Source organism: Peromyscus maniculatus, chromosome 20, assembly GCF_049852395.1.
Source record: "Peromyscus maniculatus bairdii isolate BWxNUB_F1_BW_parent chromosome 20, HU_Pman_BW_mat_3.1, whole genome shotgun sequence".
In the NCBI taxonomy this organism is placed as follows: Eukaryota; Metazoa; Chordata; class Mammalia; order Rodentia; family Cricetidae; genus Peromyscus; species Peromyscus maniculatus.
The window spans coordinates 70,722,182-70,740,068 of record NC_134871.1 but is presented as its reverse complement, the minus strand read 5'-3'; the positions used below and the strand labels follow the sequence as shown (position 1 = coordinate 70,740,068).

The window sequence follows — 17,887 nt, the reverse complement described above, 5'->3', positions numbered from 1 at the left end:
CAGGCCAAAGGCTGAAGTTGAACTTTCCTCTATTTATGTGTGTAGCGCATGTGTGTGTACTTGTTTCATGGACTGTGACTGCATGTGTGCATGCCTTTGGTGGCTAGAGGTCAATGTCAAGTGTCTTCCTTAACTTCCCTCTGCTTTACTTTTTAGACAAAAATCTCCTACTGAACCTGAGGATCACCAGTTGGGTAGGCAGCCTAGTGAGCTCCAGCGGGTGGCGGCGGGGTGGGGGGGGTCGTCTACCTGCTTCTACCTCTCCAAGAACATGCTTCAGGCTTTGCACATGGGTGTGAAGCATCTGAATTTAGGGCCTCATGCTTGTGTGGCAACTACTTTACCAACTGAACCGTCACCCCAGCCCCTGAAGTTGAACTTTCCGTCAGGACAAGCCGGTCATGCGGCACCTCCACTGACAACCTCTTGGCTTAAAGGCTCGCTCTCCATGAAGAGTCCTCAGCCATGACCCAGCCACTGAAACAGGAAGAGGACGTGAGCGGGGCAGGACCCAGGGAAAAGGTCCACAAAGGAAAACTAAATCACAGTTCAGGAGATGAAATTTAATTTGCATATAAGATGGAAAAATAAATAATTTAGACCCTGGGAAATAAAGTGACTTGCTAAGAATCACGAATTACTTTTGTGAAGTTTGTTTTTCTTTATTTTTTTCCCCTATATTTATTTGTGGTAGCTTGGACAATATTTATACTAATAAAGAAGAATATAAATAATAAATGTACTGAGTCATGGTGGAGTCGAGATCTCTCTCCAGTCTACTGTCCTCTGTATCATGCTTATTTCTTTAAACTTGGGAGACTTGGGGCCACTGGCTCCACCTCCTTCCCTCTGCAGCTGTTGTGAGCTGCAGCAGGAGCCGGTTGGTGGGTAAAGGGCTGCGCATCACAGAGAGCATCCTGACCGCGTGTGTCATCCATCCTGAGTGAAGGGTGCCTTTTAAAACCCATCTATGTATCCACATGCTGTGCGTGTGTGCGTGTGTGCATTTGTGTGTGTACTGTTGAAAGGGTATTCACACCAGGGCACTCTGGTGACCAGAGAACAACTCACAAGGAGTCCATTCTCTCCTCCCGTCATGTGGGATCTGGGTGGCAGGTGCTTTTAGCTGCTGAGCCTTCTCACTAATCCTAGACAGGAGAGATCTCTTAATTCTGTCCCATTAACAAGACAAAGAAGTTAAAATTCTTCTAAAATGTACTAACAGTAGTCAGAAGCAGTGTTAACAAAGACAGCTTCCCCGAGTTTTCCATTCACATCTATGCAACTACACAAAAACCATCACCCTACCCCTTATCTGGAAACCCACTGACAGTTATTTAAATGACATACGTTGAATCAGGTGGGTCTCCTACAATGTGATGTCAGCCCTCAGGATCCAGCAGCAAATTACCTGGCCAGTGAATCAATCAAACCAGGAGGCTTGGCTTCTCCTCTTGTCTTGTTTCATGCAATAATCATGACAAAAGTCTAAGATTTTGGTCAAACATTGTTCAGGAAGTTGGAACCCTGAGCCGTTTGGAGACTGGCCTTTGCCTGTGTTCTCATCTTTGATATCTCAGCTTTGATAAAGACTCATCCTGACTAGGGCACGACAAGACCAAAGGGTGCGTCACTGTTTCTGCCCCACAAAGCCATGCTCCAGGGTCACAACAGAGGGCTGCCCAGAGGGCACACGTGGTCCCCGGTACATGGACAGCCTGCCACCACTGCACGAGAAACACCATCCGTCTCCACGAGGACAGAGTTTCAAGTGTGGGGGCCGGGAGGACTCCACACAGTTGTAGATGTTTCATCTACACCCACACTTCCTCCCACTCTGCTTTCTTTCTTCCCTTTAGGATCCCAGTACCATGGGGCTCCACACATGCTAGAAAGTGCTCTGCCAGGGAGCTACATACATCCCCATCCCTCGTATTTTTTTTATTTTTCCTACTCTGGCCTGGAAGCAAAACTAGAAGTCTTATTAACAGAGTCGGCCCGCGGGGAGACCCAGAAGTGGCCCTCAGCGGCAACAGAACGGGAAAACCGATCCCAGGCAGAGGCAAAGGCTAGCCACATCTCCCCACTCCGGCCAAGACAGGGTTCCTCTTCCCCTCTCCCACGCCTGAAGGGCAGGGGCCTCTGCAGCCGGGCCTCCTCCAACTCACTTTCTGCGTCAAATAGTATGGATCAAAGTCCTCGAGGGGGACCGCGACCAGGCCTTGGGGGATGTCCCCATAGATGAAAGGCAAGCTCTTCCCTGCTTCCAAGTCACTGTTGGGCTTGGGCTTGCTGTCCTCGTCGTCCTCCCGGTGGCTGCCGTCCGCCTTCGCCGGCTTCTTGAGCTTGCTCTCGGCAATGCGCCTCTCGATGTTAGCCAGCGACTCGGGCGTGAAGGGCTTGAAGCTGTCGGGGCCGGGTGGTGCGAGCAGCTGGGCTGCCATCTTCTCATCCTGCAGCTGCTTCGTTCGTCAGGCCGTGTCCGGGGCAGGTCAGCTCTGCGGGAACGGCAACACAGGCGGCGTTAATCCATCACTGCTCCGAAAGGAGGCCAGACCAAACCAGCTCACTCTCAACCTTCAGTCACAACCTTTGCAACACAGTTTCCGCCATGACATGGTTCTTTTTTTAATCTTTAAAAAAAAAAAAAATCTACGGCAAGAATGGCCCGGGTGACCTTTGTGATGGCCCTTAGGGGAAGGATCAGCGAGGGAGACGGAAAGATTGGGGTCCCTCGAACTGCTCGCATATATTATATTTACCTACATTCAATTCACTGTTCAGAATCACACGTGAACCAAGAGGGGCGCTCCGTATCCCCCAGGCACCCTGCTAACATTCCTCAGACCTGCCTCCCTCCTCCCGATCTGTGCTCCAAAGGAAACGGTTCTCCTTTAACGGCAAGGAAAGGGCAATCGGTCCCTCTCCTCAAAAGCCTCACTTTCTGAAACTAATCCTTAGAACTTTTGCCAGCACAAACTATGGATAAGACAGCTTCCACCCCTGTTCATCCTTCCATTTCAAGGTATTTCAACTTTCTGAGTTGTCCAAAGCTCTTTCCAGTATAAAACTCTAGGAGTATCTTTCTTTAGGATAAAGCACCAAACACAGAAGACAGGGCGTTTTCCTGGGGAAAGGGCTGCACCACTCCCAAGGCCCCCCCCCCCCCCCCCCCCCGCTTAGCAACGGGAAAGGCCGAGGGAACCCCAGGCTCCCCCTGGATCAGCCAAGCAGCACTGCAGGCCGGGAGGGAGGTCGGCTCCCTAGACAGACAGACAGAGGGAAGGACGGACCAGAGAACACTCCCTCTAGAAAGAGCAACTGCAGTAAGGTCACACAGGCATCGGGGATTTCTCAGCCCAGCCGTGAAAAGCCATTTCACTCCTGTATTCAGAACCCTGGTTCTCTCCACCCAAGCCTGGAAGCGGAGGAATCAGGAGGCCAAGAGCTCAGCTCTTTGTGGAACGGACAGAGACCACCGGCAGTTCACCTGGTGATCAAAGTGGCACTTCCTTCTCTCAGCCTTGGCAGAATGAGGCAGCAGGCCAGGACATGTGCTTAAGGATGTCTCTCACGCTCCACACATCTTTTAAGAATGTTTATTCAGTGTCACACATGTACCCAGGAAATGGTGCTGGAAGACTAAGGACTACTGTGTTTGGTCCTACTTACTCCTCGGGGCCTACTTCTCGTACCCATGTAACCTGAGCCTGCTCAAGTGAATGGCTGCAGAGTCAACTCTGGCTGACTTGACAGTGTGGTCCCCGAGGGCTCCTTTCAGACTGTCTTCCTGGTGACCGCTGTGCCACGGCTTGGAACTGAGCGCCGGCAACTAAGCTGGGACCGGAACCATACAGTGGCCCCCACAGGCTGGGCAGCTCCCACACAGCACCAAAACCCCACAGGTCCAGGCAGGGGGAGGGGCCAGAGCAGTCATTCTGGGTCAGCATGAGCTCAAATGTTCCTCAGTGGGTTAGTAAACACCTAGCATAGGACTTTAGAGACACAAGACACTCACTACAGGACTGGTCCATCCATTATGCAGATGAGGAAATGTGGGGTCCTAAGAGACTGATCAACTTGCCGAGGTCCCAGGGCCAGGATAAAAATCACAACCAAAGGCTGGGCTGGCTCAGCAGGTAAGCTTGATGCCAAGCCTCAAGACTGGAGTTCTGTCCCTGGGACCCACACGGCAGAAGGAGAAAACCAACTCCCACAAGTTGCCTTCTGACCTCCATACACACATATATGTGAGCTTCTCTAAGTAAATAAATAAATAAATAAATGTAAAAAAAAAAATTGAAGACCTCAACCAAAGGCTAATATCCCAACTCCTATTTATTTACTGTTTAAAAAAAAATCTTTTTTTAGTTACCCACCCCATTCTATCCTCCCCACCACTAACTAGTCTCCGGCAGGAATAGTCTGGCTCATTAAGCAAATCACACAGAAATAATATGGTTTTATGATCTGAGACTTCATTTACAGTTTTCCCCAGGCTAGACTTCCATTTCCCTAATTCCTCCCATCCCTGAACAAACCCAGCGAACCCCTTCCTCCTCCCCGACCTGGGACCCCAGCCTGTGCGCACCCACCCCCAGCCTCCGCGGCGCTTTCGGGGGCTTTGCTCAGCAGCTCTCTGCTGTGTCTCAGGTCCCCGCCTACACTAGCCCCACCTCCCGAACACGCGCGTGCGGTGCGTGAGTCTATCACCTTCATCGTTAACGACGAAGACTGCCATGGCTCTCCCGAAGCCACACTGCTGGAGAATGACCGTCAGGACCCCAAACACCCACAGCCACTGAAAAACTAGACGGCATCATGCCTGGAATCCGCAGTAGGACCACATACCTGGAAGGAATTCCAGGCTGCACCTTCCACATTCGCCCACAATCTGAGCACGGGAGAGCCTGTGCTCTGAGGGCGGCTGGGCCGCTGCCTGGCTCAGTCTTCCACCCACGGTCTGCAGCCCCCCCTCCCCCGTCAGCCCTGCTCCCCGCCACATTTTCAGCCCCCCTCTTCCCTTCCTAGCTCTTCTCACCGCCACTGCCGTGTATCTGAATCCTCCACTTGCTTTACCCACCTGTGACACTCACTATGCCACGCTGTGACCTCCCGTCACCGTACTTTCTTCTCTGTGGCTGTCTGCCGACTTCTGTCACCCTCTCCCACTTTGGGCGCTCATCCACATCGACCCATCTGTGCCCAGGTGACTCCAGCCATCTGTGACTAGTCCTCACTACCCACAGAAGAGTCCCACAGCTGTGTCCACTTTAGACGCAGGCTCTTAGTGAAAGCACTTTAAACTGTTCTCAGCTCTTGGCCCCTCCTCTACACTGGGACCACCCTTTCCAGCATCCAGCGCGGGATCCCAGTCACCACTGCTAACTCCTCGCTTTTCATTCCCAGCCCCACAGCCTCCCACTCCTCCCTGAACAGCTCCCATGTCCAAGTGTCACCCACTCAGGTCCCACAGAAGCAGTCTTCTCACGTGTGGTCAGCCTCAGTCTACCCAGGTGTGCTTCCCAAGATCTTCCCTAAAAATCTGCCTACACTGCCACTTCCCTCCCTCCAGACGCCAGCTCACAGCAGATCTGAACCTGCGCACGTCACTATCACTCCAGGCCTCCGACAACTTCCCGGGTCTCAAACTGTCCTTTCTGCTTACAGACATCTGCTCTGGGGACTACTGTTTGTTTTCTTTTTAAAAGTAAACATAACACAGTGAGCTCTATGAATCCACAGTGCCCAGTTCAATCTGTTCTTGTGTTGTCCACCTGTGTGACACCACCCATCTGCTCTCTGCTCCTTCGCTGGCAAACGCCTCCGCGGATTAGTTCTGCTGCTTAACTTTCATGCGAGTACATGCGAGTGCATTCGTCCTGAGGTCTGGCTTCATTCCAACCCTAATTCTGTGACATTCACCTTCCTGCGACAGCTCATTTTACTGCTGTGTAGTATTCCATCTATGACGATCGCCCTACTCTGACAGGTTTGGGTTGCTGTGAGCTACTGTGACAAGAAGCTAAGAACCCCTTTGCCCCCATCTTTCAGTGGTCAAATACACATGTGATTCTTCCCAGCGTCCAGGCAAAGGAGGAGGTGCTGAGATGGAGGCCACGTGCCAGTGCCACGGGGTCGAGGGTTCCAGCTGCCCTGCACCCTTGCCTACGTTCAGAACAACAGTCATCTCAACTTCACTATATTAGTAGCACCTCACAGTTTTAAGATTTATTTACTGAGACAAAAGTTAGGTAACATGAAATGAACCATTTTAAAGCAAACAACTCCATTTGCAGCATCATATTTACACCCCCCACTATTGCGCATCAAATCTTTCCATCATCCCAAACTCAGCGCTGCCCCTCACCAGCTCGGTGTCTCTCCACCCCACCGCCCAGCTACCCGTTACCTAAAGTACATTCCATCCCTACCAATGTATCTTTCTGGTATTTCCTATAAAATTGCAGCACACCATGTGCAATCATTTGGGTCTGACCTCTTTCATTTAGTATAAAAAGTTTCAAGGTAAAGTCACACAGTGGTATGTATCAGCATTTCAGTGTGTGTGTGCGTGTGTGTGTGTGTGTGTGTGTGTGTGTGTGTATTATTTCAATATACATCTACACAACAAGCTACGTGTTTACTAACCCACTGAGGAACATTAGAGCTCATGCTATCTTTTGGCTGTTGTGAGTTGTAAGTGCACATGTGATACTAAGAAAAGACGTTATTACACAGCCCAAGCTGGCCTCAAATTCACCATCCTTCTGCCTTACCCTCCCTAGCACTAGGATTGATTACAGGTGTGCCACCATGCTCAGCTCCATTTCAAATTCTGTAGAGAACAGACCTAGACCAGGAACTTCAGGGTCAGACCTCAGTACTGTTCCATGTTTTCATAGAAGTGCCAAACTTTTCCAGAGGCTGAGCCATTGCATCCCACTGGCAAAGCGAGGTCACGCTTTTCCACATGCTTGCCATCACCTGTTTTCCATGGTCTGAAACGGCAGTTCAGTGTTTTTCCCTACCTGTCACTGTGTGTAGTGTGAATACATATATGTGTGTGTGAATGTGTGTTTGTGCAGAGGGAAGTCTGACGATGACCTAGGACGTCTTTCAACTGAACCCGGAGCTCACTGATTGGTTAGTCTGGGTGGCCCGCTTGCTCTGAGAAGCCCCGGTCTCTGCCATCTGAGCAACAGAATGACAGGCTGGCCATCACATCTGCCTGGCGTTTGCATGGATTCCGAGGCTCCAAAGACTGACCCTCACATTTGTATTTCTCTAGCGGCACTGATGTGTTTCTTCTCGTCTCTTGGCTCACTGTGATTCGACTCTGCAACCCAGGCGGACAGAGCATCTTTATACCATACCAGTGCGCCAGACATGCCCCTTTGTAAGGTGTCAATAATCAACTGACCCAGCATCACTAAGTCAATGTCTGGTCGCTGTCACTTTTATAGACTATTATATAAACTATACTGTGGCTACTATAAACACATATCATCGACTACCATATGCACTTTCTAGCTCTAACCCTGAAGTCTGCTTTTCTTCTTTTACCTAAGTTCTAGTCATCAAATAAACCCCTCCTTCTTCAGAGCAAAAAGTAAACAGACTTCCAGGGTTTAGAGTGAACTCAGAGGTCACACAAGGCCACGTTTCTGATCTGAAAATCAAACGGAAGCTGGCCTGTCTGACCGCCAGTTGACACACTGGAGCAAGCACCTTCTCATATACAGTGACTTTTAAGCGATGGGAGTTGGAACTGCAGAAATCCACTTAACGTGCAGTTTTAAATTTTTTCTTGACAATTTGAAAAAACTTACAGATAAATCCAGTAGGCAGAATTTTTTTATATCAGAGAAAAATTAGGCATGACATGAATGCATTAAAAATCATGTGCATAAAAAGGGTCTGTTTGATCATTTGCTACCACAAAATATGTTCAACTCTGTATCAAAACTTTAAATGTATCAAAAGCTATGAAGACACTTGGAACATACATGGATGTTGCTTGCGGCCTCAGAAACCTTGCTAAGCATACAGACCCAGCATTAAATGAACAGAATTAACTCAGTACTTTCCGCACAAGAGCTGTTCTCCGGCCACTGCTGCCGCCGTGGCAGCTAAGTCCTGGGGTACCACTGCGGTCTCCGTGTGTCTCCCAGTAAACGGTGTGTCTCAGTGAAAAGTGGTCTCCCCGTTCCCGTGCATTCATCATTACGTAGATTACACACAACAAACAAAATCTGTTATCGTCAAGTCTCCTGGTCACCGGCAGGACAGCAGTGGCTGAGTTTTCGGGGAGTCAGAGCAGGAGACGTAGTGCAGACAACGTGCCTAGCACACTGAGGCTCAGGTTTTGACCCTCTGTGCCATAAGAAGAGAAGAGTCTGGGGAGGGTCAAAGTCATCCGCAGACCTCACTGTGTCTGGGCATGCTGTTCCGAGGTCAGCCGGACTGCTATGTTCACAGAACCATGGTCTCTCCGTCAATGCCCCTGCTCCGACTGCTCAGCTGTCTCCTGCCGTGTCCCCACCTGCCCCAGATAATGAAGGGACAAAGACGGTGGCTCTCAAAAGACTGAACTAGACTCGAGACATCGGGGCGACGGATGGCCAGGGCTCTCTGCTCTTGGTCATCCAAGAGGTAAGGTTTCAAATGCTCTCTGAGATCTAACAGACAAATAAAGAGGAACCGTTGTCGGGGGATGAGGGGGTTAGGAAAAACTGGCTGAAGAGAGGTTAGCACAGGATGACATGGAAGGAAGCCGGCTGGGAAGCAGCTGTTGCCGGGACTCCAGGCAAAGGCACAGGAGGAACATGCGGGGAACAGCACCAAACTAACTTCCCAATGAGCCAGATGCAGTGCGGTATGCCCTGACACCAACACTCAGAAGGCTGAGGCAGGAGGATGGCGCATGAGACCAGCCTAAACACAGGTCTGGAGGGGTTGAGAGATGGGAGGCAATCTTGAAGAAGTTAGGGAAGGAGCGGGGAATATGATCAAAATACATTGTATGCATGCATGAAATTCTCAAATATATATATATAGTAATTTATATATATATATGTATGTGTGTGTGTATATATATATATATATATATATATATATATATATATAGGACCAGCCTAAGCTGCACAGTGAGGTCGAGGCTAGTCTGGGTTACACAGCAAGAGCCTGCTTCCAAAACAAAAGCAGCTGAACAGCAACAGAGGTGGTGAGTGGAACCGCGACACACATCTGAGCTGGTTGTGGCTCTGCCGCAGAACGTCACCCCCCACAGGCGACACCACTGGCTAGGTCCCTGGCATTTCGGAACAGAAATAAAACCAAACTTGTCTCAGACTGGGAGGAGAAGAGCAAAGTTGGATGACTCACGTTCCTGGTATTAAAATTAATTACAAATGTAGTCATCAAAATTTTGGTAATTGACCTAGAAGCAACCATACAGACCAACGGGCAGAGTCTAGAAGTCCAGGCTCGTGCGTGCAGGAAAGGTATTTTCAACAGGGATGCCAAGACCATCTCACGGAACACGAACAGCCTTATCAACACACAGTAGGAAACACACGGCTGCATGCCACACACAGACACATGCAGAGCAAAGCGGGCTCTACTTACAACACATGCACAGGGGAACAGCAGATGTGAGGTCCAGAGGACCAGGGTTCAGATCCCCGACACTCACACGGATGGGCATGGCAGGCTGCCTTTTAATTCCAGTGTTAGGAAAGCCACGGCCAAGGATCCCTGGAGCAAGTCTGGCGGCTAGACTAGCCCAAAGGAACTCTGGGAGCAAGAGATCCCATCTCCACGAGTAAGGTGAAAAGCAATAGAGAGAGAGTTTTGCCATCAGCCTCAGGCTTTCACACGCACCTATATACATGTGTACACATATATGACCATACACATGTAAACAGACAGACAGACAGACAGAAACACACACACACACACACACACACATGCATGCCACACAGAGATACTTGCAAAAAAAATAACTAATTCGATTAAAAACTCTCTGCTTTACATTAAAGCATCGAGAGAATGCAAGGAAAGCTGCAGAACAGGAAGCGTTTATAAACCAAGCACCTGAAGGAGGCGACTGGCCGGCAGGATGGCTCCCACAGGAGCACAGCAGGCAGAAGGAGCCGGGGAAGCCCAGGTTGATGAGGGTGTCAAGACACTGAAACGGTTAGTGAGAGTGCACGCAGGCCTCCCTGTGGAATGTTCTTCACACTGTGTGGCTGTGTCACCGTGACTGGTTTAAGAACAACGCTGACCGGCCAACAGCTGGACAGGTAGAGGTTAGGCGGGACGGGCGGACAAAAAGAGCGCAAAAAAGTTGAGAGGCAACGCAGAGGAAGGAGATGAACTCGCTGTAGTGAGAAAAGGCACTGAGCCACGTGGCAGAGCGTAGATAAGATATATATATGGGTTAATTTAAAAGGCAAGAGCTAGCTAGTAACATGCCTGAGCTATTGGCCGAGCACTTACAATTAATAGTAAGTCTCTGTGTGGTTATTTGGGAACTGACTGGCAGGACAGAAAAATCTGTCTACACTTCTCCACCTGACTCTGGTCCCCAGGCCCCACAAACTACCAAAAGAGAACCTCCGAAAGCTGTCACTTGACACCCACACACATGCCGTGGCACACCCATGCCTGCTCTAGACATACATACATACGCACATCATCCATCAAACATTTGTTCCCTCCCCCCACCCCACACAAAACAAACAAACTGAAAGTCTGATCCAACTATGATCGGAGCATAAAGCTGTACAGCTGTTACAGCAGAGCATTGGCAGTTCCCCCAAGTTAAGATCAGAATTCCTGTATTACCTTATATTACTATATATTATCAATTCCACTACTTAGCATATGCCCAAAAGGACTGAAAGTAGGAGTTGGGGATTTAGCTCAGTGGTAGAGCGTTTGCCAAGCAAGCGCAAGGACCTGGGTTCGGTCCTCAGCTCCAGAAACAAACAAACAAACAAACAAAAAAAAGAACTGAAAGTGGTAACTTGAAATGATATTCCCCACAACATTATTCACAATTGCCAAGTAGCCCAAATAACCATGAATTAGTTATATAAAACGTGGTATACATATAATAAAATACTATGCAACCTTAAAAGTAAAAGAAATGCTAACATGTGCTTCACCACAAGTGAGCCTTGAAAACATGCTAAGTGAGATAAACCAGAAACAAAGAGGGAAAGACTGTAAAAGTCTACTTACATGCCAGAGCTACACTCTGACAAGACTGTTCACTCCTGCCCCCAAGAGACCTGATAATCTGGGATAAAAGACGGATAAATAGGCGAGTCACAGTATGCTAACCCTGCCATGAGCAAAACAAGCTTACAGACACGCAGGAGCGGAACGTCCAGCCTAGTGTCGAGGGAGTGGGGAAGCTTCCTGGAAAAGACAACATCTGCTGAAGCTGGAGGGCAGGCTGCTTGTGCTCTTCAGGACAAGACCCCGCTAGGTAAGCCCCTGCCACAGCAGGAAGGCAGAGCCCTGGCATGCAAGAGGGCCAACCTCGCTGTATCCCGAAAGCAGGAAGCAGGCGCTGGGGCTCTAAGCGAGAGATGGCCCACACCACGGCTTTGAAATGTTTTCTACTCGCAATTATTTTTCTTAGGAAATTTTCATGGGACCCCAGGTACAGGTAGACAAAAGAGGCATACCAATCAAGCTTCCATTATTAAATCGTAAAAAATACTTTGGCATGCATATATTCACTGTTTATTGATGATTAAATTAATTTATATATTACTAAGAAGGAGGCGCTTGCCTAACGCCACACAATCTGAAGACACTGTTTTCCACAAGCGGAAGGATGACAACAGGAAAGACTATTAAACGGTTTTCTGTAAACATCATCACGGTCCTAGGAGGGCGGGGAACCACACACAGAAGCACACTGCAGGTCTCACACCTGAGCTCAGGCAGTTCCGGCTCCCACACTGGTGCTGCAGTGCATGCAGTTCATGCAGTGCATGCGTTGTGTGCTCAGAACCAAGCAAGGCTGCAGGGACATCATGCCATGCAACACAGGTGAGCTCTCCAGAGAGACCTTGGACTCACTAGGCGTTTATTTCGAACTAGATTTTGACTGCTGTGTGTTCAGAAACCTTCCACTGTTGCCAGTTTTCAAAAAGTTGATATTGTAATACAATTACATCATTTCCCCTTCCCTCTCTTCCCTCCAAACCCTCCCATTTACCCCCTCCCTGTTCTTTTAAACTCACGGCCTCTTCTTCATTAGCTGCTGCTATATGCACATTATATGTATTTATACATACATTCCTAACTATAACCTGCTCAATCTGTATGGTGTTACTTGTATGTATGTTTTCAGGGCTGACCATTTGGGACTGGGTAACCAATTGGAGTGCCCTTCCCTGGGGAATACTATTTCTCCTGCTCCCAGCATTCCTTGGTTGCCTGTAGTTCTTTGTGGAGGTTGAGGCCTCATGAGTTTCCCCATCCACTCTAACATGTCTATTGTCCTTGTCCAGCTCGTGTTTAGGCAGCCATGTTCGTGAGACTTCATGGTGCAGCTCCTGACGTTACCAGGAGACACAGCCTCACAGCACACTGCCGGATCCTCCGGCTCTTACAGTCCTCACACCCCTCTCCTAAATTCCTGAGCCTTAGGTGCGGGGGCCGTGTTGTACGTCAGTTGGGACTCAGCTCCACAGCTCTGCCTTTTGACTGGTGTGGTTTTCTGTAATGGTCTCTGTCTGTTGCAAAGAGGCGTCTCTTTGATGAGGGGCAAGGACTACACTTACCTGTGGGTATAAGGACGAATGTTTTTCACAACACCCACATTCAATGACAACTGAGCTTGTGACCTACAGTTTAAGAGGCTTTGGTCACAGACATCTTAGTTTCCAGTACTAATACACAGAATCAGAGGTGACAGCCTGGACCAGGTAGCAGCAGGCAGATGGCATGCTGAGCGGGACAGCTGGCTGAAGGTAGGAAAACCAGGGAAAATGCCCCATTTTCAGCCACAGGAAAATGGGAAGGAGGTAGTGAAGCTTGGTGACGCAGGAATCTGATGTGACATACAGTTCTGGAATGAAGATGACTTCACTCTGAACAGACCTAGTCTAAGGCACTTTGGTGCATCCAAATGGGGATGCCAGACAGACTGCCGTCTGTATGGCTCTGAAGCTCCAAAGAGGTTTAATAAGAACCAGAAGAAGAGACTCGGCCGCTGCAGAACTACAGCTGGACTCCGGCCTGAGCCAGCTCTCTGCCTCTGCTGTAAGCTCACGGACTCAGCCAGAGGAGCAGCCCTGCGCTGGCAGGAAGGTGGGTGGCGCCTCGCGTAGGAGACAGAAATGTGGCCAGATGGACCGTTCACACCACCCTGCTGCAGGCTCCTCCTCCTTTCAGTGACAACTAGATGTGAGCATGCCAATTTTCTTTCTGTCTTACAGATTTCATTTTAGGAGATCTTTAACAGTTCTAGAACTGAAGTGAAACCATTTTGTCATAATTTAATTTTAATCATTTTAAACATAAAAAAATTATAATCTTAACCCTCTGTTGATGACAGCAAGATCCGGCTCTTCTCACCGGGCTTGAGGCCCATCTTCACCAGGAGAACGCACGCACGCGCACTGGCTTTCCACCCTGCGGGGCCGTTACCGGTGCTTGCTCTCCCTCTGCTCGCACCCATCACGTGTCTCCAGAGCTCATCAAGTTGCCCCTGATCCCCACAGCTGGCCTGTTCTGATCCTTAAACGGACAGCCACTCTGGGGAAACCTAAACTACGCCTCCTCTTGAAGCAGCCCAGGAGCTTCTGTTCACAGAGTTCTTTGAAGGATCCTAACACAGATATAAATGCACACCCATGACCTGTAACTTCCAGGAGACACTTGGAAAGCACTTAAGCATCCAGCCTAAGTACTTTCAGTACTTGGGTGCTGGGACCTAGAAATGTTAAGATCCTTGGTAAGAGTTGCCATCCTGTTTCTGGGGCTGGGAACGTGCCAGTCAGGGAAACACCTGCTGCGCAAGGACCTGAGTCTGGTCCCAGCACCCCCACAAAAGGTGGGTGCAGCAGCCATGCCAGAGGTCCCAGGACTGGGAAGGCACTCACCAAATAGTCGAACCGACGAGTGAGCTCCAGGTTCGGTGAGAGAACCTGTCTCAGGACATAAGGTGGGGCCAGAGGCAGGGCTGAGCGAGAGCAAGGGCACCTGATACCAAGCCTAACGACCCGAGTTCAATTAACAGGGACCCACACGGGGGAGGCTAGAGCAGGCTCCCTCCAAGTGGTCCTCTGACCTCCACACACCCGCTGCAGCTCACGAACACACACACACACACACACACACACACACACACACACACACACACACACACAGAGTAACTTTTTAGAGTTTGAAATTATAAAGGAGGAAGAAATTGAGGAAGACACCAGTGATGACCTTTGGCCCCTCGACACACATGTGCGTGTGTACCACTTTGGTGACCGACAGAAATGAGGCTGGTGGCAAGTGGTGCTGAGTGTGACTGTACTCAGTACTTCTGCATGCTAAACACCAGGCTGAGCTCTGTGCTCTTTTCACCACTTAAGTTTTTTTACAACTGAAGCAAAACTTGAACCTTTGGATTTCAGCAAGAAGAGTGAATCTCTAATCCAATCATACATTCAGCAGACCCAAGCTGACTACCTGTCCACCTGCAAAGGGAAAGGGCAGAAATCACTAGGCGCGTGGCTTCCCACCTAGTCATAACGCGGATTGTCACTGTCTGGTGTGTCTAGCTGCTTCCTCCCTCCGTAGCTCCAGCACGGTGGGTGATGTGTCCTCGCCCCACGGTGCCCACAGGTGGTGACGGGAGGAGCCAGCTCTAGAGGCCTATTGTTGGCCAGGAGGTAAACTGAAGCTTTCTAGACGCTGCGGCCGCTTAGGAGCACGGTACCTGGTGGCTGACATTTAACCTAGTGCAAAACAAGTCAGCTCTGCTGCCACCGACAGGGGGTGCCAGGACAGGACCCAGCTGAGACAGTGTCTCAGTGTCACTCTGAAAGAGAAGCGTGAGAAACTGAAACGGGTCTAACGTGGAAGCTGAAGTGGAAGCGAAATGAGGTGAGAACCACCGACCCTAACCACGGCCCCTTCCCCGCAGGACTTTCCGCTTCTCTTTCTGTCTGAACCCCACGAGACAGGCTCTCTCACTACACCTGGAAGGAGCCCGAGTGATCCTCCTGTGTCCAGCACCCCACAGAGCTAGGGTTGCAGGGGTTGTGTGTGGCCACAGCTGACTTTTTACAGGGTGCTGGGATCTGAACTCAGGCACTCAGTCTTCTGCGGCAAGTGCTCTTTTTTAATGTTTGTTGTTGTTTTTTGAGACAGGGTGTCTCTACATAGCCCTGGCTGTCCTGGATCTCACTCTGTAGACCAGGCTGGCCTCAAACTCAAAGAGATCCACCTGCCTCTGCCTCCTGAGTGCTGGCATTAAAGGTGTGTCCACCAACCCTGGCCCAAGTACTCTCATCCAAGTGAGAAAAACTGAAGTCCAAAGAGGCTCAATAATTAGTTGAAGATCGCCCGATGAGATTTAAGCCTTCATGTTTGGTTCCAGGCTCTGTGCTCCTAACCCTCTACTACACTGCCTACCGTTAGTACTCCTTCCCATTCCACTTCTGAGTCCAGGACACTAACTCACTAGCTGTCTAGTCTCTAGACACATTAACACAACTGACTGGAATTGGTATGGGGATTACCAATTCCAAAACACACAGGGGCCTAAGTAAGAAAAAGCATTCTCTTGATTTAAAACCTACTATAAGAGAATCATGAGTCAGGACGTGGTGGCGCACGCCTTTAATCTCACACTCCAGAAGAAGAGGCAGGCGGATCTCTGTGAGTCAAGGTCAGCCTGGTCTACAGAATGCGTTCCAGGACAGCCAGGGCTACACAGAGAAACCCTGTCTTAAAAAAATAAAAATAAAAATAAAAATAAAAATAAAAATAAAAATAAAAAAGGAATTGTGAGTTGAATAAAGGCCTGACTATGCACACACAGAAGATACAGCAATGGTCTGGTACCATGGACAGGTCCTTCAACAAGCAGTTCTTAGTGTGTATCATGATCAACCCTGGAAAGCTGAGAATTCAGAAACAGACATCAGGCACATCTCCTATGTCATGACCTGTCAGTCATTTCCTACATCATGACCTGTCAGTCATTTCCTACATCATGACCTGCCAATCATGCTATGAAGACTTCTGCACTAGCTGAGCTAAAAGCTGAATTGCGGTTCTCAGTCAGTGGTCTCTTCAAACAAAATAGGAAAAATAGACAAAAGACAAGAGTATTTCTCTGCCTGAAGCAGGGTATGATATCTATGCCACGCCTCTCAGAATGCCCTGAAGACATTCTTGAAGAGTACTAAACTAATGTACAAAGTGGTTCAAATGTTAGGCCTCTGCACTCCAGAACTCAATGGGAAATGTTGACATGGCTGACGGCTGTTGAGGTTCTTTCTCTTGAGATGGTCATGCAAAAGTACACGAAGTCGCTTTCAGTCCTGGCTGCAAAGCTGGTTTGACACCTACAAAGATGTCAGGCGCTTCAGAAACACTACCAGAAATTCTCACAACAACATAATTCACTAGGTACTGGCAGCTTCGTTGTAATTAAAGAAGAGAGCCCCCCCCCCACACACACACACACACACTGGTTCCAGCAGAAACAGCCTCTCTGAAAGCCCACATGCCTTTCCCGTACCATGAAGGATCTAGAAATGACCAAGGCTAGGAGCATGTGTACTCCAGAAGGGCTCTAGACTTGGGGCCATGACTTTTGATAACCACAGGAGAACAGATAACACAGTTTTGCTACTCAAGTCACACACACACACACACACACACACACACACACACACACACACACACACATTTCTTTGGTATAAAAAGATCCTGGGTCCAAACCACAAGGCATGAAAGCAGCACTTAGCTTCCAATCCAAGTCTACAGGCCACCAAGCCCTCGGTGTGGCCGGAGGCCCTGACTCAGACCCGGTAAAGGCCGCTTCAGCTTGGATGGGTTTATTTCCTCACTTCCTGAGCAATCTACAGATTGCACATGGACCCACAAGTACGTGACTGAAGGATGTCCCTCTGCCTGAGGTCTGAAGCCACACCCACACTTCTGAGGTTGAACAGGGAGGGGACATTTGCACAGGTCACCCAAGTAGTTGCCGTGGTACTCAAGGTGACCGCAAGGAAAGATAAAAATAACGAGGAAGCCTTAACCAGGGGTAAGAAAAGCTTCCTCCTCCTCCTCCTCCTCACAGTTACTGTCAGGAGCAGATGACAGATCATTTGCCGGGAGCTGTGCAAGGTGTCGGACAAACATAATTATAAAAATGCACAGGAGCCTGGCTCTACATTGCTAGAACCACAGCAGCAAGCAACCCAGTGTGATAACCACAAGTAGAACCAGGAGAGGGCTGGCAAGAGGGGTCAGCAAGTTAAGGCGCTTGCCACACAAACTCAAGTTCGATCCCCACAAACCATGCAAAGGTAGAAGAAAATCAGTCCCACAAAGTTGTCCTCTGACCTCCACGTGTGTGCCCACCCCCACAAATATACATCATCCTCATCATAGAGCAGTTAAAAATGAAACCAGGGTAGATTTTTCCTGAATAAGATTTTGGCCTGACTGGAATCTTAGAATTGAGCTAACAGAGGGACACACTGCAAACAGCTGCTGGCTACAGATTAATGCAACCTCATATTTGCACAGTGCTTTGACATTTACAAAGCTCTTTCTCATCTTTACCTCATCTCGTCCTCACTTACAAGTTTAAAGGAGCAATTCTGCCAGATCCAAACTTCACAGA

The 17,887-nt window shown here is 49.2% G+C and overlaps 1 protein-coding gene across 4 annotated transcripts in view; it reads right to left on the bottom strand.

The window, feature by feature from the left end:
• The window catches only part of Scn8a (sodium voltage-gated channel alpha subunit 8), a 182,578-nt gene that overhangs the window by 117,803 nt on the left and 46,888 nt on the right, over window positions 1–17,887 (bottom strand). For all 4 annotated transcript variants that reach the window (XM_076556863.1, XM_076556860.1, XM_076556862.1 and 1 more), the window contains exon 2: window positions 2,169–2,498. In XM_076556863.1, coding sequence (XP_076412978.1) covers window positions 2,169–2,444 — 276 coding nt within the window. In that variant the 5' untranslated portion in view covers window positions 2,445–2,498. The remainder of the gene's footprint in view (window positions 1–2,168; window positions 2,499–17,887) is intronic.